Raw genomic sequence first — 26,761 nt, 5'->3', positions numbered from 1 at the left:
ATAAAGTGAATCTATTTATCTCCACATCGCTCCCCTGTATTACTTGCTGCTTTTGTTTACTAGGGAGGCAATCACAAAAGGGCAGTTGAATGATGAAGTCATAACCCCTATTTCTGTTACTGTATGGAGTGGGGTAACTTGAAAATTCTTTGTACCATCCCATGCCACTGACTTAGCTTGCTTGTAAGCAAATTGAACCCATTGTGATTCTTAGGCGGTCCCTCGTATCGAGGATGACTTGCATCCACACCAAAAAGCGATGAGTTCACAGGTGTTTCAATGAAGGACCTAATATTCCAGGTCGCGAGCTACATATTGAAGGGTGGAAGATGCCTGTGCATGGATTTTTTTTAATATGTGGTTGCCGTTACACACCAGCCATCACACGGGTTTGACATAGCTAGGTCTTGGTCCAGTGACGACTGGAGACCAGCTGTGCTGCACGGACCCAGTGCGCATACATATCGCAGTGTGGGCTGGCCCGGGCTGCCCCTGGGCCCTTGCCTCTTCTGGACCCCAACCACATTGCTCCTGGGCCCTGATCACATTGCTCCTGGGTCCCGATCTCTCTCCGCTCCTCTACCCCGGTCATTTGCCGCACCTCTGCCACGATCTCTTGCCGCACCTCTGCCCTGATCATTCGCGGCACCTCTTCTGTACCTGGGCACGGCCGAAGTTCCTGCCCACGCTCCAATCGGCAACCTGGGTTTTGATGACGTCACCCAGTCGCCCTCCTCGAAGCCGTCGCCTTCCTGGAACGGCTTGTGCTGTATCTTGAAGTGGCTCCTCCTCTTGTACCCCCGACCTGCAGCTGGTGTTTCCTCGCAGGTCCAGGTGCCACACTGTTTCCAGGGCCACCGCTCCTCCTCTTATACACCTGACTTGCAGCTGGTGTTTCTTAACGGGGCAGTGACAGCGTGGATACAAAATTGGCTAAGAGTCGGAGCATAGAGAATAGTGGTAAACGGTTGTTTTTCAGACTGGAGGGAAGCATTCAATGGTATCCCCAGGGTATTGGGTATTATAACCTCTGCTCTTTATGATATATATTAATGACCTGGGCAAAGTTTGCAGATGACACAAAACTCAGAAATGTGATAAACAGTGTAATAGATAGTAACAGGAGGACATTGACATACTGCTGAAATGGGCAGACACATGACATATGGGGCCAAAATTCAGGGTCTCAAAGAGACCCGTTAATGCCCATTTGCAGCAGTCATTCCGAAAAATCGAATGGCCACTGCTTTGGGGTCAACAGGCCTACCCAACCTAAATTCAGGTCGGGGATTTTTCAGCCTGGACCCTGTCCCGCCAGAGTGGTTGCACCGCCAATGAAAACAATAAAAAAGCAATAAAAATACTTCCTCATCGATTTTCATCTGAATCCCTCGATCTGCCGCCATGTGGTGCCTCCGGTAGGTTTTTCTACCGGTGCACCATCTCCGCACTGAGTACGACCCGGCAGTGCGGCCACCCTTAATGGGGAATGCCCCCTGCAGCGGCCATAATGGAAACATTTTTGCCGGCAGATTTGCCAATCGGCCGACAAAATACTGCCCCCCTGGGTTCGGCTGGGCTGCCAATGGGCAGCCTGGCGCTCCCTCTTGAGTGCCAGGTCGCTGGCCCGGCTGAAACCCTCCCTGGTGGCCCAGTGGCCAAAGTTAAAAAATGATAGATTCTCTCCCCTTTAATGGAGGGGAGAGAGCGTGGTGATGCACACGCGCTGTGATGTCACCATGACTCCACCGCTGATTGACAGCGGCAGAGACCCTGCCGACCCATTTTCAGTCAGTCAGCTGGGCTTTGAATCTAAGGCCCGCCCCATTATGATCCATTTCCTGTAGGACTTTGAAAAAATGTCAAAGTCCTGAAAATGGATCTACTTACCATACCTAGAGTTCCAACAGTAAGTACCACTCCAAAAATCATAGGTGCCTGAATTTTGGTCCCATGAAATTTAACACAGAGAAGTGTGAAGTGATGCATTTTGGTAGGAAGAATGAGGAGAGGCAATATAAACTAAATGATACAATTTTAAAGGGGGTGTAGGAAGAGAGGGGGTGTAAGTACACAAATATTTGATTGTGGCAGGACAAATTGAGAAGGCTGTTAAAACACGCATGGGTTCCTTGGCTTTATAAACAGAGGCATAGAGTACAAAAGTAAGGAAGTTATATTAAACCTTTATAAATCACTGGTTGGGCCCCAGTTGGAGTATTGTGTCCAATTCTAGCCATCACACTTTAGGAAAGATGACAAGACCTTAGAGAGGGTGTAGAGGAGATTTACTGCTCAAGGGATGCTGGACTTCGGTTATGTGGAGAGACTAGAGACGCTGTGGTTATGCTCCTTAGAGCAGAGAAGGTTAAGGGGAAAATTAATAGAGATGTTCAAAATCATGAATGGTTTTGATAGAGCACATAAGGAAAAGTTGTTTTCAGTGCCAGAAGGGTCGGTAACCAGAGGACACAGATTTAAGGTAATTGGCAAAAGAACTAGAGGCGAGATGAGAAATTATTTTACACAACGAGTTGTTATGATCTGGAATTCACTCCCTGAAAGAGTGGTGAATTCAGATTCAATAATCACTTTCAAAAGGGAATTAGATAAATACTTGGGGGAAAAAGTTTGCAGGGCCATGGGAAAGAGCAAGGGAGTGTTACTAATTGAACAGCACTTTCAAAGAGCAGGCACAGACACAATGGGCTGAATAGCCTCCTTCTGTGCTGCATCACTCTGATTCTGTGATTCCCCCAATATCTCTCAACCACAATAAAAATACAGATGTCTGAAGAGAAATTAATTCGCACCATTGTTGTCTGTGGGATGCTGTCACAATGGCTGGCATACTTGTCCATGTAACAACAAGCATTGCACTCCAAAAGTAATTCACTATGTAATGTGGTGTGTTATATGTTGCAATATAAATGAATGTATTATTAATCTCTCACCCTGGGCCACCACAATTTGTCTCCCCTCATGATGCTAGCCTGTCTCTCAGCTGGCTCAAAGTAAATTTGGACTTTGTACGATAATGTCAGCCAGCTGCAATTAAGATTAAAAAAAGTTTATTTGCGGCCTAACCAGCGGTCCTTAAAGGGACAACTGCAGGCAGCCACCAAAAATGTACACTTAAAGAAAAAGACGCATTGCATAACTAGGAAATTCTACGGGCCTCTGCTCGCTCCCCGCAACCCCCCCCCCCCCCCCTCATGTGCGACCTCGACCTCCTTCCTGATTCCGACTTCAAGCCCACCTTCCGATTGTGACCTCGAATTTCTCCTGATCGCTCCCTTCCCGATCACCCCCCTGACCCTGTGCCCTTCTCCGTACCACTCCTGGTTGCTCCCCTCATCTATCAAGACCTATCTGAGGACCACAGCAAGTGACACAGTCATTTCAAATTCAACAGTTGTTCACCGTCGAGCTGCCTAAGGACATCCAGCAGGTGTCCGCAGCTCACCGGCCTGCTGCAATTGAGATCCAATATCAGCTGAGCCTCTGGCCTACCTGTTCTGGCACAGGAATAGATAATTGACCTAATTGTTTAATAGTAATTAACTTTAATATTATAAATGGAAGCCTGTGCTGAGTTTGATTCCAAATTATGTGCTATGCATTTCACATCAATGCAAATTTCAGTTCCGCAGCAAAACAAATTGCACAGTGTAATTTGGGTGCAAAGTGAGTCAAAGCACAGTTAGGCATGAGGTGTGAGATTACCTCCATAAGATAGTCTCACAGTGCTTCTCTTTCACATCTGATGGGACATGACCGCAGGCCTATACAGAAAAACATTTTTTAAAGTTTCCTGATGACGGTAAAAAAAAAACATAAAATCTAAAATAAAAATATAAAATGCTGGAAACACACAGCAGGTCAGTTAGTATCTGTAAAGAGAAAAGAAAGGTTAATGTTTTGGGCATAGCCCCTTCAACAGAATTGATGACTAAAAGAAAAGCTGCCATTTTAGTTGGTTTGGAAAAGTAGAAAGGGAAAAGGGCAGAAGGTCTGTGCCTGTGATGCAGGCCCACTATGTATTGCGAGCACTTCCTATTTTTATTTCACACCTCTGCATTTGCCTTTTCTTTTCTTTTTGTTTGTATGGGGTTATCTGAGTTTTCCTCCCCTTGACTATTTACATATTCTTTTGTTCCTTTAATTTCTTGCCATTGCCTCACATTGTCATCTAGCAGTTGTCTCGTAAGCTGTTTGCAGATAATTTGTCCTACTACCTCCCTTTGGTTAGAATGTCTGTTAATTCTTCCCTTTCCTAGTTTTTCTCTTTTTTTTACAACCTTACTAATATGTTTGCCTATCTTTTAGTTTTCAGTTCTGATAAAGAGTATAACCCTGAAATATTAGCTTGTTCTTTCTGTGTATTCCCAGCATTTTTTGCTGTTATCCCTCTTGGCCCTTTATACTACCTGAAAACTTTTAAAAACGTAATTTTTAATGTTCAAAATATCATCAGAGAGCCAAATGGGACAATTATATGAATTAGCACTTCAGTGCTAGTGAACAGTGATCTGTATGTGCATGCAAGCACATCATACTGTACCTGTAGTAAATCTGGTCTTCATTACTGTGATTAAAGCTGATCTATAGAACTCACTCATGAGATAAAGATGGTGTCATCCTTTAGGGGTTTTATACCACACATTCTGTTTTTGCAGGTCACAGAGAGAGAGTTCTGCATCTGGCGTTAAGTCCTGATGGCAACATTGTGTTTTCAGCAGCAGCTGATGAAACAGTTTGTTTATGGAACTGCCTCACTGCCAATGAACAGCAGATGGAGAGTTCCTGGGAAGCAAAGCAGACTTTAAAATACAAACTATCTGATTTGAGGCTTCATCATATTGACTGTTGAAGATAAGTTAGTAAAAACACCCCAGATGTTTTGAGATACTAGAATAGACATTATTGTCTAAAAAAAATGTATCAAATGTTATTTATGAAATTTGTTATCACATGATTCTTTGATGTGCAATATCTGCTGTGATATGACAGAGGGATTTACAAAATTCATACTTATCAAGTGGGACATGCATACTACCAGATTATATTGTTGAATAGAATTGATTTTTGCATCATGATGCACAAGATGATAGTCAGAAACCAAGATGGATAAATGCTGACCCTTACATCAAATATCCAATAAATAAAGACCTTACCCTCCTCCTTCAGTAGGATTCATTTACCAGATTCATTTACTAAAGCCACCTGTGAATCCTGTGGTCGTATGGGCCCTCCGATTTGAGGGGCATTGATCCCAGTAGCTCTGACTTATTTTTTTCATTCATTCAACCAGATGAAAGAAGCCCCCAAATCCAGAAAAGAACAATGTCTGCACACACAACTGAGGTTTTAATGGAATCCCTTTTTATGTGTTTATTTCTGTCCACTGTGCTTCCCTTTGGTGTCAGCATGTGTTAGATGATTTCTTAGATCATACTTGTGCTTCTCCCAAATGCTACCAAACTGAAGTGACAAAAATGCTTTGGGTGACAGTAAAAGTAAAAGGGTCCATCGGGACCGAGCTGGTGCACGTCAGACAGCAGTTAATTCCTGAGATGGAACTGCTGCACTTGTGTATAGTGGACTCCTCCACTTATCCTGCCATCTACAGCACATTGACTGACCCCAGTGCTTGCACATGCACTTCATGCACAACATCCTATTTTTATGTTGGTCCGGTGAACTCTTCAAATGTATCCCAATTCTGTGATCAGCAATGTGGTCCTCCTCATTTTCCATTACAGAAGCTACTGCTCACTCGTGCTCTGTGCGTCACCCAAGTACTTCCCTTTGGCTAACTCTTTAATTTCCCCCAGGTGAATGTCTCTGAGGTGGTGCCTGGGAGGAAGAACGTGATTGATGGTATGTGCTCCGACATGCTGGTATTACAGGATGCACTGGTGCCTGTCTCATTTTCACTGGATATCTGTGACAAAAATGAAGCATTTTGTCTAGCTTTAGCTTGATACTGTTTTTTAAAATTCAGACATTGCAAATAACGGGACTCATTTTCTTTAGTACTTGGAGTTAGAGAACCGTATCGGTGAAACGCACTTGGAAAATTGAATCATATGTCTGATCTGTAGCGAAATCCACCCGTAACAAATTCCACTACGGCAGCTGTGGAATTTAAATTCAGTTCATTAAATAAATTTGGAATAAAAAAAAAATGCTAGTATCAGTAATGGTGACCGAGAAACTACCGGATTGTCGTAAAAACCCAACTGGTTCACTAATGTCCTTTAGGTTGTGTCTTAACTGCCCTCTGAAATGGCCCAGCAAGCCATTCAGCTGCACCAAACCACTATGACAAAGTCAGCATTGTGGGAAAAACTTCACCGCAAGGACTGCAGCGGTTCAATAAGGCAGCTCACCACCATCTTCTCAAGGGCAATTAGGGATGGGCAATAAATGCTGGCCTTGCTAGCGACACTCACATCTCGTGAATGAATGAATAAAGAATTTTTGCGACTATTTAAATGAATGCACAAAAAATCAGGTGGGTTGCTTTTTTGCCGAGTGATCCTCTGTGCCCAATTTACCCTATGTGCTCCACCCACATGGTGTTTGACGACTGAGTACGAAAGAGAAAAATTGTGCCCAAAGCATTTAAAACTATCTGTATTCAGAATCCAAGGGCTTGACTTCCCAGCAGAAGTACAAGGGTATGCCAGCTGTAACATCTGGCACTTTTCCTGACAATGTTTGCGAGGCCAGGGGACGGTCACCTCAGTTAAATATGCCTTGTGACACCTGTGCCACTAATTGCACATCTCAGTTGCCCACCAGACCAGGGAGAATGAAAAATGGGGCAGAGAGTACTTGCTCCCGAGACCATTCTAGAAAGACCCTTTATAATGGGGCTGAAAAATCTTTTAACAATTAAAAAAAAATCTTCTAGGGCCTAGGCCATGTCCTGGGCCTGGACATTCAGGTTGGCCCCACATCTGCCGCTCATCAGGCTGGTACTTCTGCATTCATCATCATCATCATCATCATCATAGGCAGCCCCTCGAAATCTTGGAAGACTTGCTTCCATTCTAAAGGTGAGTTCTCAGTTGACTGCATAGTCCAATACGAGAATTACAGTCTCTGTCACAGGTAGGTCAGACAGTCATTGAAAGAAAGGGTGGGTGGGGAGTCTGGTTTACCGCACGTTCCTTCCGCAGCCTGGGCTTGTTTTCTACATGCTCTCGGTGACGAGACTCGAGGTGCTCAGCACCCTCCTGGATGCTCTTCCTCCACTTAGGGCGGTCTATGGCCAGGGATTCCCAGGTGTCGGTGGGAATGTTGCACTTTATCAAGGAGGTTTTGAGGGGCCCTCCTGTATGGCTCAGAGACATGGACCATATACAGTAGACAACTCAAATTGCTGGAGAAATACCACCAACTATGTCTCCGCAAGATCCTGCAAATCCCCTGGGGGGACAGACGCACCACCGTCAGCGTCCTCGATCAGGCCAACATCCCCAGCATCGAAGCACTGACCACACTCGACCAGCTCCATTGGGTGGGCCACACTGTCCGCATGCCGGACACAAGACTCCAAAGCAAGCGCTCTACTCAGAACTCCTACACGGCAGGCGATCCCCAGGTGGGCAGAGGAAACATTTCAAGGATGCCCTCAAAGCCTCCTTGATAAAAAATACTTCTGCATTTACTTAGTGCACCGCCCTACTGATGCTGGGGGCATGGATACTCCCAATCTGGGATTCTCCTCCTCTGGCCTCGCCCCTTCTAATACCAGTCTCATTTTTTCTGGTGGGTGGAGGCTCCGGCCCAAGCAAGACACCATAGAATGGCAGTGAAGCTACATCCCCGACTAATTCCTAACTGTTCTACTGCTCTCCTGCTGGCTCACTGGATTTTCAACAGGGGTGCACCAGACGGCTGTGGATTTTTGACCCCTCAGTCTAGGACCAGTTAGCGCCCATACTTGGTAAGATTATGAGAAGAAAAGAACAACTGTGTATATATAACACTTAATTATAAATCTTAGTTTCGCATAACGATTTAGAACTACTTATTTATTTTTCCAATTGGAGATGCTCATATAATCCAACAGCTAATGTAAATATATGTATCAGATTAATGTTATTTATTTGCTTGTTTATCTATTGTTCAATAAATTTGTTTGGCAGTTACAGCTTCCAGCAATGCCTAATGTTAGTGTTATTCTATGGCTTTTGAATAAAAGGAGCATGTTCTGAAGGCACATGATATAATAGCTAAAGAAATCTAAAGAAGAATTTTCTATTTCTTGTGTTGTGCATGTTATCTAAGGCTCAGAGTCAATAAAGATACTCCTAAAGTTGTAGCAAGCTAAAGCTTATCTTTGAGAACAGTATGCAATATGGAATCCAGAGTATCTTCAGCAAGAAGGCCATAAAGGACGCAAAAATGTAACAACATCTAGAGGAAGATAGGTTAGAATGGTTTCCTCAGGAACAGTGGTCCACATTTCACTTTCAGTAAAGCAGTGACATGAGGGCTTCATGATAAGAATGCAAGAATATAAGAAATAGGAGAAGGAGTAGGCCATGCGGCCCCTCGAGCCTGCTCCGTCATTTAATACGATCATGGCTGATCCGATCATGGACTCAGGTCCATTTCCCTGCCCGCTCCCCATAACCCCATATTCCCTTATCGGTTAAGAAACTGTCTATCTCTGTCTTAAATTTCTTCAATGATCAAACTTCCACAGCTCTCTGATGCAGCGAATTCCACAGATTTACAACCCTCTGAGAGAAGAAATTTCTCCTCATCTCTGTTTTAAATGGGCGGCCCCTTATTCTAACATTATGCTTCCTAGTTCTAGTCTCCCCTATCAGTGGAAACATCCTCCCTGCATCCAGCTTGTCAAGCCCCCTCATAATCTTATATATTTCGATAAGATCACCTCTCATTCTTCTGAATTCCAATGAGTAGAGGCCCAACTTTCTCAACCTTTCCTCATAAGTCAACCCCCTCATCTCCGAAATCAACCTAGTGAACCTTCTCTGAACTGCCTCCAAAGCAATTATATCCTTTCTTAATTATAGAAACCAAAACTGCATGCAGTATTCCAGGTGTGGCCTCACCAATACCCTGTATAACTGTAGCAGGACTTCCTTACTTTTATATTCCATCCCCTTTGCAATAAAGGCCAAGATTCCATTGGCTTTCCTGATCAATTGCTGTACCTGCATACTATCCTTTTGTGTTTCATGCACCAGGACCCCCAGGTCCCACTGTACTGCAGCACTTTGCAATTTTTCTCCATTTAAATAATAACTTGCTCTCCGATTTTTTTTCTGCCAAAATGCATAAACTCACACTTTCCAACAGTATACTCCATCTGCCAAATTTTTGCCCATTCACTTAGTCTGTCTATGTCCTTTTGCAGGATTTTTGTGTCCTCACCACGCATTGCTTTTCCTCCCATCTTTGTATCGTCAGCAAACTTGGGTCCCTTACACTGGGTCCCTTCATCCAAATCATTAATATAGATTGCAAATAGTTGGGGTCCCAGCACTGATCCCTGCGGCACCCCACTAGTTACTGATTGCTAACCCGAGAATGAACCATTTATCCCGACTCTCTGTTTTCTGTTAGTTAGCCAATCCTCTATCCATGCTAATATATTACCCCCAACCCCGTGGATTTTATCTTGTGCAGTAACCTTTTATGTGGCACCTTGTCAAATGCCTTCTGGAAGTCCAAATACACCATACCCCTTTATCCACCCTGTTCATTACATCACAAAGAATTCCAGCAAATTTGTCAAACATGACTTCCCCTTCATAAATCCATGCTGACTCTGCCAGACTGAATTATGCTACTGCTTCTTTAATAATGGACTCCAACATCTTCCCAACCACAGATGTTAGGCTAACTGGTCTATAGTTTCCTGCTTTTTGTCTGCCTCCTTTTTTAAATAGGGGTGTTACATTTGCAGTTTTCCAATCTGCTGGGACCTCCCCAGAATCCAGGGAATTTTGGTAAATTACAACCAATGCATCCACTATCCCTGTCGTTATGAGTCATAAGATCCTAGGATGCAAGCCATCAGGTCCAGGGGATTTATCTGCCTCTGCCTTTAGTCCCATTATCTTACTGAGTACCACCTCCTTAGTGATTGTGATTGTGTTAAGTTCCTTCCCCCCTATAGCCCCTTGACTATCCACTGTTGGGATATTTTTAGTGTCCTCTACCGTAAAGACTGATACAAAAAATTTGTTCAGATTTTCTGCCATCTCCATGTTTGCCCATCACTAATTCCCCAGTTTCATCCTCTAAGGGACCAACATTTACTTTAGCCACTCTTTTCCTTTTTATATACCTGTAGAAACTCTTGCTATCTGTTTTTATATTTTATGCAAGTTTACTTTCATAGTCTATCTTTCCTTTCTTAATCATTTTTTTAGTCATTCTTTGCTAGCTTTTAAAAGCTTCCCAATCTTCTGACCTCCCAGTAGTTTTGGCCACTTCGTATGCCCTTGTTTTTAATTGGATATCATCCTTTATTTCTTTAGTTAGCCACGGATGGCTATCTTTTCTTTTACATCTTTTCCTCCTCACTGGAATATATTTTTCTTGAGAGTGATGCAATATCTCCTTAAATGTATACCACTTTTCATCAACTGTCCTACACTTTAATCTATTTTCCCAGTCCACTTTAGCCAATTCTGCCTTCATACCTTTGTAGTCTCCTTTAGTTAAGCTTTGTACGCTGGTTTGAGATCCAACTTTCTCGCCCTCCATCTGAATTTGAAATTCAACCACGCTATGATTACTGATTCCAAGGGGATCCTTTACTAGGAGATTGTTTATTAATCATGTCTCATTACACAGGACCTGCCCCCTGGTTGGTTCCATTGCACACAGCTCAAGGAACCCGTCCCTTATGCACTCTATGAACTCCTCCTCAAGGCTACCCTGACCAATTTGATTTGTCCAATCAATATGGAGGTTAAAATCACCCATGATTATTGCTGTTCCCTTTTTACCAGCCCCCACTATTTCTTGGTTTACACTCCGACCAACAGAGTTGCTACTGTTAGGGGACCTATAGACTACACCCACCAGTGACTTTTTCCCCTTATTATTCCTTATCTCCACCCAAACTGTTTCAACATCCTGATCATTTGAGCCAATATCATTTCTCACTATTGCAATGATTCCATCCTTTATCAACAGAGCTGATTGATATGGGTCACTGACGAGTATTGCACGGAAGAGAAGGAAGAGAAGCAGGATGCCATGAACAACCTTCAACTGGCATTTCCCACATTGCCATCTCCCACAACTGTGATGGCCTTTCTTCCCTGTGGGTGCAGGACATTCTAAAAAGGGAGGGAGAACAGCCAGTTGTCGTGGTGCACGTTGGTACCAATGACATAGGTAAAAAAAGGGATGAGTTCCTACGAAATGAATTTAAGGAGCTAGGAGCTAAATTAAAAAGTAAGACCTCAAAAGTAGTAATCTCGGGATTGCTACCAGTGCCACGTGCTAGTCAGAGTAGGAATCGCAGGATAGCTCAGATGAATACGTGGCTTGAGCAATGGTGCAGCAGGGAGGGATTCAAATTCCTGGGGCATTGGAACCGGTTCTGGGGGAGGTGGGACCAGTACAATCCGGACGGTCTGCACCTGGGCAGAATCGGAACCAATGTCCTCGGGGGAGTGTTTGCTAGTGCTGTTGGGGAGGAGTTAAACTAATATGGCAGGGGGATGGGAACCAATGCAGGGAGATAGAGGGAAACAAAAAGGAGGCAAAAACAAAAGACAGAAAGGAGATGAGGATAAGTGGAGGGCAGAGAAACCCAAGGCAAAGAACAAAATGGGCCATTGTACAGCAAAATTCTAAAAGGACAGAGGGTGTTAAAAAAACAAGCCTGAAGGCTTTGTGTCTTAATGCAAGGAGTATCCGCAATAAGGTGGATGAATTAACTGTGCAAATAGATGTTAACAAATATGATGTGATTGGGATTACGGAGACGTGGCTCCAGGATGAGCAGGGCTGGGAACTCAACATCCAGGGGTATTCAACATTCAGGAAGGATAGAATAAAAGGAAAAGGAGGTGGGGTAGCATTGCTGGTTAAGGAGGAGATTAAGGCAATAGTTAGGAAGGATATTAGCTTGGATGATGTGGAATCTATATGGGTAGAGCTGCAGAACACCAAAGGGCAAAAAACGTTAGTGGGAGTTGTGTACAGACCTCCAAACAGTAGTAGTGATGTTGGGGAGGGCATCAAACAGGAAATTAGGGGTGCGTGCAATAAAGGTGCAGCAGTTATAATGGGTGACTTTAATATGCACATAGATTGGGCTAACCAAACTGGAAGCAATACGGTGGAGGAGGATTTCCTGGAGTGCATAAGGGATGGTTTTTTAGACCAATATGTCGAGAAACCAACTAGGGGGGAGGCCATCTTAGACTGGGTGTTATGTAATAAGAGAGGATTAATTAGCAATCTCATTGTGCGAGGCCCCTTGGGGAAGAGTGACCATAATATGGTGGAATTCTGCATTGGGATGGAGAATGAAACAGTTAATTCAGAGACCATGGTCCAGAACTTAAAGAAGGCTAACATTGAAGGTATGAGGCGTGAATTGGCTGGGATGGATTGGCGAATGATACTTAAGGGGTTGACTGTGGATGGGCAATGGCAGACATTTAGAGACCGCATGGATGAACTACAACAATTGTACATTCCTGTCTGGCATAGAAATAAAAAAGGGAAGGTGGCTCAACCGTGGCTATCAAGGGAAATCAGGGATAGTATTAAAGCCAAGGAAGTGGCATACAAATTGGCCAGAAATAGCAGCGAACCTGGGGACTGGGAGAAATTTAGAACTCAGCAGAGGAGGACAAAGGGTTTGATTAGGGCAGGGAAAATGGAGTATGAGAAGAAGCTTGCAGGGAACATTAAGACGGATTGCAAAAGTTTCTATAGATATGTAAAGAGAAAAAGGTTAGTAAAGACAAACATAGGTCCCCTGCAGTCAGAATCAGGGGAAGTCATAACGGGGAACAAAGAAATGGCGGACCAATTGAACAAGTACTTTGGTTCGGTATTCACGAAGGAGGACACGAACAACCTTCCGGTTATAAAAGGGGTCGGGGGGTCTAGTAAGGAGGAGGAACTGAGGGAAATCCTTATTAGTCGGGAAATTGTGTTGGGGAAATTGATGGGATTGAAGGCCGATAAATCCCCAGGGCCTGATGGACTGCATCCCAGAGTACTTAAGGAGGTGGCCTTGGAAATAGTGGATGCGTTGACAGTCATTTTCCAACATTCCATTGACTCTGGATCAGTTCCTATGGAGTGGAGGGTAGCCAATGTAACCCCACTTTTTAAAAAAGGAGGGAGAGAGAAAACAGGGAATTATAGACCGGTCAGCCTGACATCGGTAGTGGGTAAAATGATGGAATCAATTATTAAGGATGTCATAGCAGTGCATTTGGAAAGAGGTGACATGATAGGTCCAAGTCAGCATGGATTTGTGAAAGGGAAATCATGCTTGACAAATCTTCTGGAATTTTTTGAGGATGTTTCCAGTAGAGTGGATAAGGGAGAACCAGTTGATGTGGTATATTTGGACTTTCAGAAGGCGTTCGACAAGGTCCCACACAAGAGATTGATGTGCAAAGTTAGAGCACATGGGATTGGGGGTAGTGTAATGACATGGATTGAGAACTGGTTGTCAGACAGGAAGCAAAGAGTAGGAGTAAATGGGTACTTTTCAGAATGGCAGGCAGTGACTAGTGGGGTACCGCAAGGTTCTGTGCTGGGGCCCCAGCTGTTTACACTGTACATTAATGATTTAGATGAGGGGATTAAATGTAGTATCTCCAAATTTGCGGATGACACTAAGTTGGGTGGCAGTGTGAGCTGCGAGGAGGATGCTGTGAGGCTGCAGAGCGACTTGGATAGGTTAGGTGAGTGGGCAAATGCATGGCAGATGAAGTATAATGTGGATAAATGTGAGGTTATCCACTTTGGTGGTAAAAACAGAGAGACAGACTATTATCTGAATGGTGACAGATTAGGAAAAGGGGAGGTGCAAAGAGACCTGGGTGTCATGGTACATCAGTCATTGAAGGTTGGCATGCAGGTGCAGCAGGCGGTTAAGAAAGCAAATGGCATGTTGGCCTTCATAGCAAGGGGATTTGAGTACAGGGGCAGGGAGGTGTTGCTACAGTTGTACAGGGCATTGGTGAGGCCACACCTGGAGTATTGTGTACAGTTTTGGTCTCCTAACCTGAGGAAGGACATTCTTGCTATTGAGGGAGTGCAGCGAAGGTTCACCAGACTGATTCCCGGGATGGCGGGACTGACCTATCAAGAAAGACTGGATCAACTGGGCTTGTATTCACTGGAGTTCAGAAGAATGAGAGGGGACCTCATAGAAACATTTAAAATTCTGACGGGGTTAGACAGGTTAGATGCAGGAAGAATGTTCCCAATGTTGGGGAAGTCCAGAACCAGAGGTCACAGTCTAAGGATAAGGGGTAATCCATTTAGGACCGAGATGCGGAGGAACTTCTTCACCCAGAGAGTGGTGAACCTGTGGAATTCTCTACCACAGAAAGTTGTTGAGGCCAATTCACTAAATATATTCAAAAAGGAGTTAGATGAGGTCCTTACTACTAGGGGGATCAAGGGGTATGGCGAGAAAGCAGGAATGGGGTACTGAAGTTGAATGTTCAGCCATGAACTCATTGAATGGCGGTGCAGGCTAGAAGGGCCAAATGGCCTACTCCTGCACCTATTTTCTATGTTTCTATGTTTCTATGTTTCTAAGAAAGTATTGGGAGCTCGCCACCTATTACCGATCTCTCTTGGCTGTTATGGGCGAGCTGTTCATTTAAGAAAGAATGCAAAAAGAAAGAATTACCTTTTATTCCTATAACATGTCATAAAACCCAGGTGTCACCATGTAGATCATAATGGGTGTGAGATAAAATGCATGGAACAAATAACTACATTCCATGCAAGGCATTTGCAGAAGCAATGGGATAGAAATTAGTCTGGGCTTGTTTTCAGGCCCAGACATCACACCCCAACTGAAAGGCTTGAGGCTGGCCTGAAATTGGGCTTTGGGCCTCATTAACATTTCATGTGTGAGCTGCCAGCACCTGTTGTGTGTTCACAGGCAGCTCGTGCATTCCAAATATCAAATGTCAAGCCTCTTGCCTCTGACATTTCCGGGAGAGATGTTGGAGTGTACAAAGCGGGGAGGGGTGGAGTCGATCGTGATGACGGTAGAGAGTCAATTTAAAATTACTTACTTTTCATTGGTGGTTTCAAGGGCCACTGAAGAATTCTGAGCAAGTCTAGCCTAGCACCTGTTCCGCTCCCCGTACACTAATTTTACAGAGGGGTCCTTCAACAGGTGTTCGGCCCTTCCTTGCAAGGGGCTTAAGGCCTGTTTTAGGCGGCTGCCTGGAATGTCTGCAAAGCCACTTACACCAATATGATGGTGCTCGTAACACAGGTTCTTATCGTGTGCGGGCTGTTACACTTCGAAAACGGGCGCTACGACAACCAATTTCTCTTTCAATTAATGTAAAATGTTTGTGAAGCAACTCTTCCAGGTGAAGGTCAGGATTTTGAAAGGGCACTGGGTTGACTCCTGGGCATTGATGAAAAGCTATTTAGCATTTCAATACAGTGAGGAGGAGGTACTTGTAAGTTGCAGACAGTCTTAGTACAGTGCATTCTTTGATTTGTGACTAGCTGCTCTTACCTTGCTTGACCTGATAAAGTGATTAAATATTTTTTGTGGCATTGAGTGGCTACATACCAAATGTGGGAATTGTCACCAACTGCCCTGGGCTCCTCTTCCATTGATGTACTGCTGCTCTCCTGGGTGCTCATCTTCTGTCAGTTTGGAGGAGGGCCTCTCCCTTGAGATTGACCTCCTGAAGTGACACTTCGACATGATAATCTGGAAAGTGAAGGGATCTGTGACCTGCATCAGTCCTTTCTGACATTTCCAGAAGAAATTTGTTACCTGCATAGAAATAAAATGTTGTGATATGGCCTCTTTAAGCCACTACAGGCAATTAAATCCTGTAGCAAGCACATTATTTCCTATCTCCAAAGTGGTGAGTGCCTATGTCAGATGTTTCCTGTGACTGTAGCTCACCCAAAGTATGTTAATTGTGCTGACCTCAGGAACTATGGGAGCATCCAGGCTCGGACTGTTGGGTGGGTGGATGTTCCACCTTGCCACACTTCCAGTAGTGATTGCATCCTGCCAGAAAATCCAGGCTGATGTATTTTAAGAAGCTACTGGTAATGGAGCTTCGAGCCTCATTACAATTATTTATCTGACACCTTTATTATATTTACCCATTTAAAGTATTCCAAAGCTAAATCATTTATGTTTTCAGCATTTTAGTACTCTGTCCTTTTCCCATTTTGCTGCCATAATGTCAGATTTTCTATTGTGAATATTTCAGATTCTCTGTGAACTTTCAGCATAGATCCCTCATGAAGAAAACCTATCCTTGACCCCTCTGCCTTTGCAAACTACTACTTCACCTTCAACCTGCCTTTCCTCTCCAAAGTCCTTGATTGTATTGTTGCTATCCAAATCTGTGCCCACTTTCCCCACAACTCTTTTTACCAAGGAGGAAGATGCTGCCAAAGTCATAGTGAAAGAGAATGTAGTTGAGATACTGGATAAAAATTGATAAAGAGGAGGTACTAGAAAAGCTGGCTGTATGTAAAGTATATATGTCACCTGTGATGCATCCTAGGTTGCTGAGGGAGGTAAGGATGGAAATTGCGGAGGTACTGACCATAATCTTCCAATCGTCCTTAGATATGGGGGTGGTGCCAGAGGACTGGAGAATTACAAATGTTACACCCAACAACTACAGACCAGTCAGTTTAACCTCGGTAATGGGGAAGCTTTTAGAAACCATAATCCAGGACAAAATTAACAGTCACTTGGACAAGTGTGGATTAATTAAGGAAATCCAGCACGGATTTGTTAAAGGCAAACAGCGTTGAATTAACTCGATTTAGTTTTCTGATGAGGTAACAGAGAGGGTTGATGAGGGCAATGTGGTGTACATGGACTTCCAAAAGGCATTTGATAAAGTGCCACAACCCCAGCTAATGTTGAAGCCCATGAAATAAAATGGACTGTGGTAGCATGGATACGGAATTGGCTAAGTGACAGGAAATAGAGAGTAGTGGTGAACTGTTCTTTTTTGGATTGGGGGAAGGTATACAGTGGTGTATCCCAAGGGTCGGTACTAAGACCACTGCTTTGCTTGATATGAATGACTTGGACTTGGGACAATTTCAAATTTGCAGATGACACAAAACTTGGAAGTACAGTGAACAGTGAGGAGGATAGTGATAGACTTCAAGAGGACATAGGACTAGACAGGCTGGTGGAATGGATGGACACGTGGCAGATGAAATTTAACGCAGAAAAGTGAGAACTTTTTGGTAGGAAGAACAAGGAGAGGCAATAAAAACTAAAGGGTACAATCCTGAAGGGTACAATCCTAAAGGGTGCATGAATAGAGAGACCTGGGGATATATGTGCACAAGTCGTTGAAGGTGGGAGGGCAGGTTGAGAAAGAACAAGGAAGTTATGATGAACCTTTATAAAACACTGGTTCAGCCTCAACTGAAGTATTGTGTCCCATTCTGGGAACCGCACTTTATGAAGAAGGTGAAGGTCTCAGAGAGGTTGCAGAAAAGATTTACAAGAATTGCTCCAGGGATGAGGGACTCCAGTTATGTGGACAGACTGGAGAAGCTGGGGTTGTTCGCCTTGAAAAAGGGACAAATGGATAGATCGAGTAATTACAGGCCAGTCAGCCTAACCTCGGTGGTGGGAAAATGATTGGAAAAAATTCTGAGGGACAGGATAAATCTTCATTCAGAACGAGATGGATTAATCAGGGACAGTCAGCATGGATTTGTTGAGGGATGGTCATGTCTGACTAACTTGATTGAAATTTTTGAGGAGGTAACAAGGAAGGTCGATGAGGGTAATGCATTTGATGTAGTGTATATGGATTTTACCAAGGCTTTTGATAAGGTCTCACATGGCAGATTGGTCACGAAAGTAAAAGCTAGATTTTCCATTATTTTGGCATGCATAACACCTACTTAACTTTCATTTTCACACTGAAATGAAGTGCAACGTCCATATATCGGCCACTTAGCCACAAAATGGAACTGACGCCCATTTTCCGGACACTTATCGCCGAGCGTTATTTTCGCCATGTATTTAACGCCGGGTAAAAATAATACCGTCTGCCCACTTTTTTTGGGCGGAATCATCAGAATGGGCAAAACGAACGCCCATAATATTGCCCAACATTACTTTTGGCATGTAATTAACGCGAGATTCAATAATACCGACCGCCCACTTTTTTTTGTTGTAAAGATCAAATTTGCTGAAACTAACGGCCAGTATATCACCCAACATCACTTTCATCTCCTTGCACACATCTCGCCCACCATATCGCTCGCCAAAAACACCGCTCTGAAAAAGTGGAACTGTTCTGAACTAATCACAGCGGTGTGGACGTCATTTTTCAAATCACAAGTCGCTTCATTGAAAAGGCTGCTTCAACTTCATAAGAACATAGGAACATAAGAATTAGCAACAGGAGTAGGCCATCTAGCCCCTCGAGCCTGCTTCACCATTCAACAAGATCATGGCTGATCTGGCCGTGGACTCAGCTCCACTTACCCGCCCGCTCCCCGTAACCCTTAATTCCCTTATTGGTTAAAAATCTATCTATCTGTGACTTGAATACATTTAATGAGCTAGCCTCAACTGCTTCCTTGGGCAGAGAATTCCACGGATTCACAACCCTCTGGGAGAAGAAATTCCTTCTCAACTCGGTTTTAAATTGGCTCCCCCGTATTTTGAGGTTGTGCCCCCTAGTTCTAGTCTCCCCGACCAGTGGAAACAACCTCTCTGCCTCTATCTTGTCTATCCCTTTCATTATTTTAAATGTTTCTATAAGATCACCCCTCATCCTTCTGAACTCCAACGAGTAAAGACCCAGTCTACTCAATCTATCATCATAAGGTAACCCCCTCATCTCTGGAATCAGCCTTGTGAATCATCTCTGTACCCCCTCCAAAGCTAGTATATCCTTCCTTAAGTAAGGCGACCAAAACTACATGCAGTACTCCAGGTGCGGTCTCACCAATACCCTATACAGTTGCAGAAGGACCTCCCTGCTTTTGTTCTCCATCCCTCTCGCAATGAAGGCCAACATTCCATTCGCCTTCCTGATTACCTGCTGCACCTGCAAACTAACTTTTTGGAGTTCATGCACAAGGACCCCCAGGTCCCTCTGCACTGCAGTATGTTGTAATTTCTCCCCATTCAAATAATATTCCCTTTTACTGTTTTTTTCCCCAAGGTGGATGACCTCACACTTTCCGACATTGTATTCCATCTGCCATGTATTCACTGGAGTTCAGAAGAATGAGAGGGGACCTCATAGAAACATATAAAATTCTGACAGGGTTAGACAGGTTAGATGCAGGAAGAATGTTCCCAATGTTGGGGAAGTCCAGAACCAGGGGTCACAGTCTAAGGATAAGGGGTAAGCCATTTAGGACCGAGATGCGGAGGAACTTCTTCACCCAGAGAGTGGTGAACCTGTGGAATTCTCTACCACAGAAAGTTGTTGAGGCCAATTCACTAAATATATTCAAAAAGGAGTTAGATGAGGTCCTTACTGCTAGGGGGATCAAGGGGTATGGCGAGAAAGCAGGAATGGGGTACTGAAGTTGAATGTTCAGCCATGAACTCATTGAATGGCGGTGCAGGCTAGAAGGGCCGAATGGCCTACTCCTGCACCTATTTTCTATGTTTCTATGTTTCTATGCCAAACCTTAGCCCATTCGCTTAACCTATCTAAATCTCTTTGCAGCCTTTCTGTGTCCTCTACACAACCCGCTTTCCCACTAATCTTTGTGTCATCTGCAAATTTTGTTACACTACACTCTGTCCCCTCTTCCAGGTCATCTATGTATATTGTAAACAGTTGTGGTCCCAGCACCGATCCCTGTGGCACACCACTAACCACCGATTTCCAACCCGAAAAGGACCCATTTATCCCGACTCTCTGCTTTCTGTTCGCCAGCCAATTCTCTATCCACATTTCCTCTGACTCCGCGTACCCTTATCTTCTGCAGTAGGAGTTTGGATTTACTCTGGAGTTCTTCTCAGGTGAAGTGATCAGCTGAACAGACATCTTTTCAGACTGCAGATGATTGGGTTTTACTGTAGGTGTCTTTTAGAAATTTATTGCTCCTGAACAATCGGCATTATACTTTTATTGGAATGGGGCCAGCTATTTCTCAGCCTGCATCGATTACTACGCAGATGCTGCAGTGTGCAAATGGCACAACGTCTAATCCACAGCATTATGTGCCCAATGTAAGATGTGCCAGACTGAGGAGGAGATCCAGACCATACAGATCCCGCACTTATGGGGAGAAGCGGTCTTAACTCGACGTATCCGAGAACACCTGCCTTCGGAGACTGCGCAACCCCAAAGTGGTGATCACTGAAATATGCCAGCTCATCAGGGCAGATCTGCAGTCTGCCAGCACCTTCAGGACATCACTGTCCGTCGAGGTCAAGGTCACCGCGGCACTGCCGTTCTACGCGTCGGGTTCCTTTCAGGCCTCCGCAGTCGACATTTCCCCTGTGTCTCAGCATGTCACACATTGCTGAATTAGACAGGTCACAGAGGCCCTGTATGCACGTAGGATGGACTTTATCAGCTTCCCTATGACCATGAAGGCTCAGACTGACAGGGCTCGAGCATTCTGCTGCATTGCTAAGTTCCCCAAGGTGCAGGGAGCAATACAGTTTACTCACATCGCCATGAGGGCACCTTCATAGGACCCAGAGGTTTTTCGCAACAGAAAAGGATTTCACTCCCTGAAGGTCCAACTAGTTGTTGACCACAACCAGATAATTATGGCAGTGAATGCCAAATATCCGGACAGCTTCGATGAGGCTCACATCCTGAATGAGAGCGCTATATCTGGCATGTTTACCAGTCAGCCACAAGAAAAATGCCGAATGCTTGGTGACAAATGATATGGCCTAGCCACCTGGCTAATGATCCCCCTGCGTGACGCCCACACCGAGGCCGAGAAGCGATACAATGAGAGCCACAGAGCCACATGCAATGTGGTCCAGAAAACAATTAGTGTGTTTAAGCAGCGTTTTAGATGCCTGGAGCACTCAGGAGGGGCGCTACAATACAACCCTGATCAGGTAGCTCAGTTCGTGGTCGTGTGCTCCATGGTGCACAACCTGGCTATCAGGAGGGGACAAGAATTGCCAGAAGGGACTGATGGTCCACCTCAGGGAAGAGAGGAAGAGGAGGATGCTGACCTTGGGCCAGACAATCAGCTTGACTATGCAACCAAGCCCACTCCCCCCCTCCAGACTGCAGGAAAGGGCCCATGGTGGTTCCATAGCTGCAAGACTCTTACATCAGCAGCTCATAAATGAGCAATTTGCCTGAAAGAACGTTGCTGTTATTGACAAAGCTGACACATTGCTATGTGTGTGCAGCTCAGACATCAATGGTGGGCATCACTTTGGTCCAGTTAAAGTTTAAGTTGATTCAAGTTAAGTTTAATTATACCCTTTCATGTTAAGGAATCACCAGTGTGTAACGGTCCAGCTATCTGAAACAATGCACAACAAGGTTATGTTGAATAAAAAACAATTAATACGACCATTGGTCTGAAATCATAAATATCACGGGCAAAAACACCCCATCCCCACCCCACTTTTTAGAACATTGACATCAATCAAATGGTCACCATGTCCAGCAACAAGGAATACAAAGGCAAAGCGGGAGGGTGGTCCCCAGCCCCCATACATTACAACAAATTGCATACACCGAGATGGAGATATAACACAGCCATCACCTACGGACATGCACCTCACTTTCCTTCCTCCCTCCCCTTCTTCTCCCCAACTCTACCCCTTCCCCTCCTCACTCCACGCCGCCTGGCCAAGGGGCTCCTTAGGCGGTGCCTCATTGGGGGGGATGAAGGCAGAGCCGATGGTTGCATGGGTATGGGAGCAGGGGGTACCAAGGTGGGAACATTCTCAGATCCAGAAGCAGGATCTTGCTCCTGCCTCTCATCTGTCGTTGACACTTGGGGTGCGGAACCTAGGGGTGGAGTGCCACGCTCCGGGACTACTGCGAGGCCTGTGCCAGCAGTGTTCCTGGCTATCGCCTCCAGGGCCTCTGGCATCCACGGCACGAACTCCGTCATGGTGCCAGAGATGTTGGCCAGCTGTCGAGATATGTCCCCCAATGCATTTAGGATCTGGTCACCTATGTCTACAGTCCTCCTGGACAACTGTACCATCTCCCTGCTATCATCTGGCACTCGTGGAGCAGACATGCCAAGTCCGCGAAACCTCCGTGGAGTCGGTGCCATCCTGGGGACAAATGGGGTGCCCTGTGGTGAGGTGCTTGGGCCCGGTACCTCCACAGTGGAGGTGGGAATGGCTGGAGGAGCACTAGATGGCCTTGGGATGGAATACCTTTTGGAGCATGGCGATGCAGACTCCTCAAAGTCTGCGCTCTCATCCATGGAGAACAGACCCAGCGGTTTGATGGGTGAGAATCAGAGCTCCTCAGCACCAGATGTAGGATCGTCCGGCGAGTCGGGCCCCGCACCCCCACCTTCTGGCCTCTGTGGTCTTGCCTTGGGCCGTGCTGCTGGCTGAGCTGCAAAACACAAATGAGGTTATTAGAGGAGAAGGGGGTGCTAGGATCACAAGGTGAGTCCAGCGCTACACACAGCATATGCACAACAAAAGCACCACCCCTATCAAAATCATCACAAACATCACATTTTATGACCATCAACACATTCTGCATTGCAATGATTCTCATGAGGCCAGCATTATTTATAAGACAATTTTAGAAATCATCTATTATATATTATTGTTCGGATGTGAGTGAGTGTGGCATCTATTCACTTTAGATCACACAATGGTGTATACTTTACTCACATGGCATCACTTCAGGGTCTGCAGCTGCCTGCATGGCTGTCCGGGGATGCCTTCCCACGAGAGTGAGCACCCGCTCCTCCATCTCAGTGATGTCGCTGGTGACTGGTGACCCCCCAGCCGTTCGCCTCTGCTCGGACCTAATCATCGATAGCTTCTTCTGTAAAAGGTGACAGGACGACATGGCATGAGATCATTGCTTGATATCATTGCTAGATACTATCACAGAGACTGATACAACACATAACCAACAGATGTAATAAGATTAATATGAGAATTATCATTCTTTACCTAAAGACATGCACCATGACCGCAGGCTTTGAGTACATCATTCCCGGTAAAAATGAAAAATGAAAGACCTCACATCTGATTATAGTCACTCATGACTCTTACAAATCAAATTATAGAAATACATAAGTACGTGTAAATAAATGTAATACTTACTCTTGCAGATCCGACAAGGTCGTTCCATTGTTTGTTCCACGTTGGTCGCCGATGAGACCACCTCTGCTATCTCGGCCCATATCTTCCGGTAGGCCTTTGGGGTGGGCTTCTCATGCCCTCCCTGGGTCAAATCATTCCAGCGTGACTCAACCTTCTGCAGGAGGGAGGCATTTGTCTCGTCCGAGTACCTCCTCACTCTTTTGCGATGTGTTCCTCTCCCAGCTCACTGCTCTCGCCAGCGTCAGTCTCCATAGCGTGCTGTGTCGCCTCCTCCTCTCCCTCCATTATAGGCACCAAATTCGGGAAAATATCTGGCTGGTAACAGCTAATTTCTTTTGCACAATTTGCTATAAAGCTCTAAACTCTCCATCCTTCCTCCCAAAGCAGCCACACCACATCCACACACGCCTTCACTCCCTCTCAGCTCCCTCCCTCTCTGTCTCCTCTTATGCGCATGTCATGATGATCCTTGACCTCCTGAATCATGGGAATTGAGCATTGCCGTGCCGTTGCTAAGGATGGCGACACTTTACGGCAGAAGGTTAGAGAAATTTAATGCTAATGCCCATTTCATATCGCTCGCGGTAACATCTAATTTTTAAAATGGAGACTAGGGGCGTTGAAAATGGGCGACAAGCCGGCGATCTGAAAACGCATTTTTACCGCTCACGCCGGAAAGTGTAAAATCTAGCCCCATGGAATCTAGGGCAAAGTGACAAGTTGGATCCAAATTTGGCTCAGAGGCCGGAAGCAAAGGGTAATGGGTGATGGATGTCTTTGTGCCAGGAAGGATGTTTCCAGTGGGGTTCTGCAGGGCTCAGTACTAGGTCACTTGCTTTTTGTGGTATATATCAATGAGTTAGACTTGAATGTTTAGTGTAAGGCCCATACTTTCGTATGCCTCAGTGAATATGTTGACTATTACTTGGAGTTCAGCCTCGGTATGTGCACAGACGCAGGCATTGTCCGCTTACTGTAGCTCAACGACAGAGGTTGGGGTGATCTTGGACCTGGCCTGGAGACGACGAAGGTTGAACAGGTTCCCACTGGTTCTGTAGTTTAGTTACACTCCAGCGAGGAGCTTGTTGAGTGTGAGGTGGAGCATGGCAACGAGGAAGATTGAGAAGAGGGTTGGCACGATGGCGCAGCCCTACTTGATCCCGGTCCGGACGTGGATTGGGTCTGTAATGGATCCGTTGGTAAGGATCACGGCCTGCATGTCATCGTGGAGCAGGCGGAGGATGGTGACAAAGGCACCGAGATGGTAAGACAAAGGTCCTCCATCAACCTGTACCCCTCACACAGCACTGCCTTCCATTCATCAAGATCCATGGTGCAGCCCTGGACAACGTGAACCATTTCCCACACCTCGGGAGCCTCTTATCAACAAGGGCAGACATTGACGACAAGATTCAACACCGCCTCCAGTGCGCCAGTGCAGCCTGAGGAAAAGAGTGTTTGAAGACCAGGCCCTCAAATCTGTCACTAAGCTCATGCTGTAGTAATACCCGCTCTCCTGTATGGCTCAGAGACATGGACCATGTACAGTAGACACCACAAGTCGCTGGAGAAATACCACCAACGATGTCTCTGCAAGATCCTGCAAATCCGCTGGGAGGACTGAAGATTGAGAGGAGATTTGATAGAGGTGTTCAAAATCAAAAAGGGTTAGAAATTGCAGTCCGCCCCAAACAGAGTGGATAATTCAACTGCAGTAAGACTTCCCTGCTCCTACACTCAAATCCCCTTGCTATGAAGGTCAACATACCATTTGCCTTCTTCACTGCCTGCTGTACCTGCATGCCAACCTTCAATGACTGATGAATCATGACACCCAGGTCACGCTGTACCTCCCCTTTTCCCAATCTGCCGCCATTCAGATAATATTCTGGCTGTGTGTTTTTGCCCCCAAAGTGGATAACCTCACATTTATCCTCATTATATTGCATCTGCCATGTATTTGCCCACTCGCCTAACCTATCCAAATCATCCTGCAGCTACTTAGCGTCCTCCTCACAGCTCACACCTCCACCCAGTTTAGCGTCATCTGCAAACTTGGAGATATTACACTCAATTCCATCATCCAAATCATTAATATATATTGTAAAGAGTTGGGGTCCAAGCACTGAACCCTGCGGCACTCCACTAGTCACTGCCTGCCATTCTGAAAAGGACCCGTTAATCCCGACTCTCTGCTTCCTGTCTGCCAACCAGTTCTCTATCCACGTCAGTACATTACCCCCAATACCATGTGCTTTGATTTTGCACAACAATCTCTTGTGTGGGACCTTGTCAAAAGCCTTTTGAAAGTCCAAATACACCACATCCACTGGTTCTCCCCCGTCCACTCTACTAGTTACATCCTCAAAAAATTCCAGAAGATTTATCAAGCATGATTTCCCTTTCATAAATCCATGCTGACTTGGACCAATTCTATCACTGCTTTCCAAATGTGCTGCTATTTCATCCTTAATGATTTATTCCAATATTTTCCTCACTACTGATGTCAGGCTAACCGGTCTATAATTTTCCTTTTTCTCTCTCTCTCCTTTTTTAAAAAGTGGTGTTACATTAGCAACTCTCCAGTCCATAGGAACTGATCCAGAGTCGATAGACTGTTGAAAAATTATCACCAATGCATCCACTATTTCTCGGGCCACTTCCTTAAGTAGTCTGGGATGCAGACTATCAGGCCCTGGGGATTTATCCGCCTTCAATCCTGTCAATTTCCCTAACACAATTTCCCGCTTAATAAGGATATCCTTCAGTTTCTCCTTCTCACTAGACCTTCGGACCCCTTGTACATCAGGAAGGTTATTCGTGTCTTCCTTCGTGAAGACAGAACCAAAGTACTTGTTCAATTGGTCTGCCATTTCTTTGTTCCCCATTATAAATTCACCCAAATCTGACTGCAAGGGACTAATGTTTGTCTTCACTAATCTTTTTCTCTTGACATATCTATAGAAGCTTTTGCAGTCATTTTTTATGTTTCCGGCAAGCTTCCTCTCTTGCTCTATTTTCCCCCTCTTAAGTAAACCCTTAGTCCTCCTCTGCTGTATTCTAAATTTCTCCCAGTCTTCCAGCTTGCTACTTTTTCTGGCTAATTTGCATGCCTCTTCCTTGGATTTAACACTATCCTTAATTTCCCTTGTTAGCCACGGTTGAGCCACCTTCCCCGTTTTATTTTTACTCCAGACAGGGATGTACAATTGTTGAAGTTCATCCATATGATCTTTAAAGGTTTGCCATTGC

At 45.0% G+C, this 26,761-nt stretch overlaps 1 protein-coding gene across 1 annotated transcript in view; it reads left to right on the top strand.

Moving 5' to 3' along the window:
- LOC139228919 (cell division cycle protein 20 homolog) overlaps positions 1 to 4,873 on the top strand; it is a 48,048-nt gene extending 43,175 nt beyond the window's left edge. The window contains exon 8 of the mRNA XM_070860443.1: positions 4,680 to 4,873. Within this exon, the coding sequence (XP_070716544.1) occupies positions 4,680 to 4,873 (194 nt within the window). The remainder of the gene's footprint in view (positions 1 to 4,679) is intronic.
- The last annotated feature ends 21,888 nt before the right edge of the window (positions 4,874 to 26,761 follow it).

Source organism: Pristiophorus japonicus, chromosome 2, assembly GCF_044704955.1.
Source record: "Pristiophorus japonicus isolate sPriJap1 chromosome 2, sPriJap1.hap1, whole genome shotgun sequence".
Classification (NCBI taxonomy): domain Eukaryota; kingdom Metazoa; phylum Chordata; class Chondrichthyes; family Pristiophoridae; genus Pristiophorus; species Pristiophorus japonicus.
This window is presented reverse-complemented; position numbering and strand designations above follow the sequence as displayed.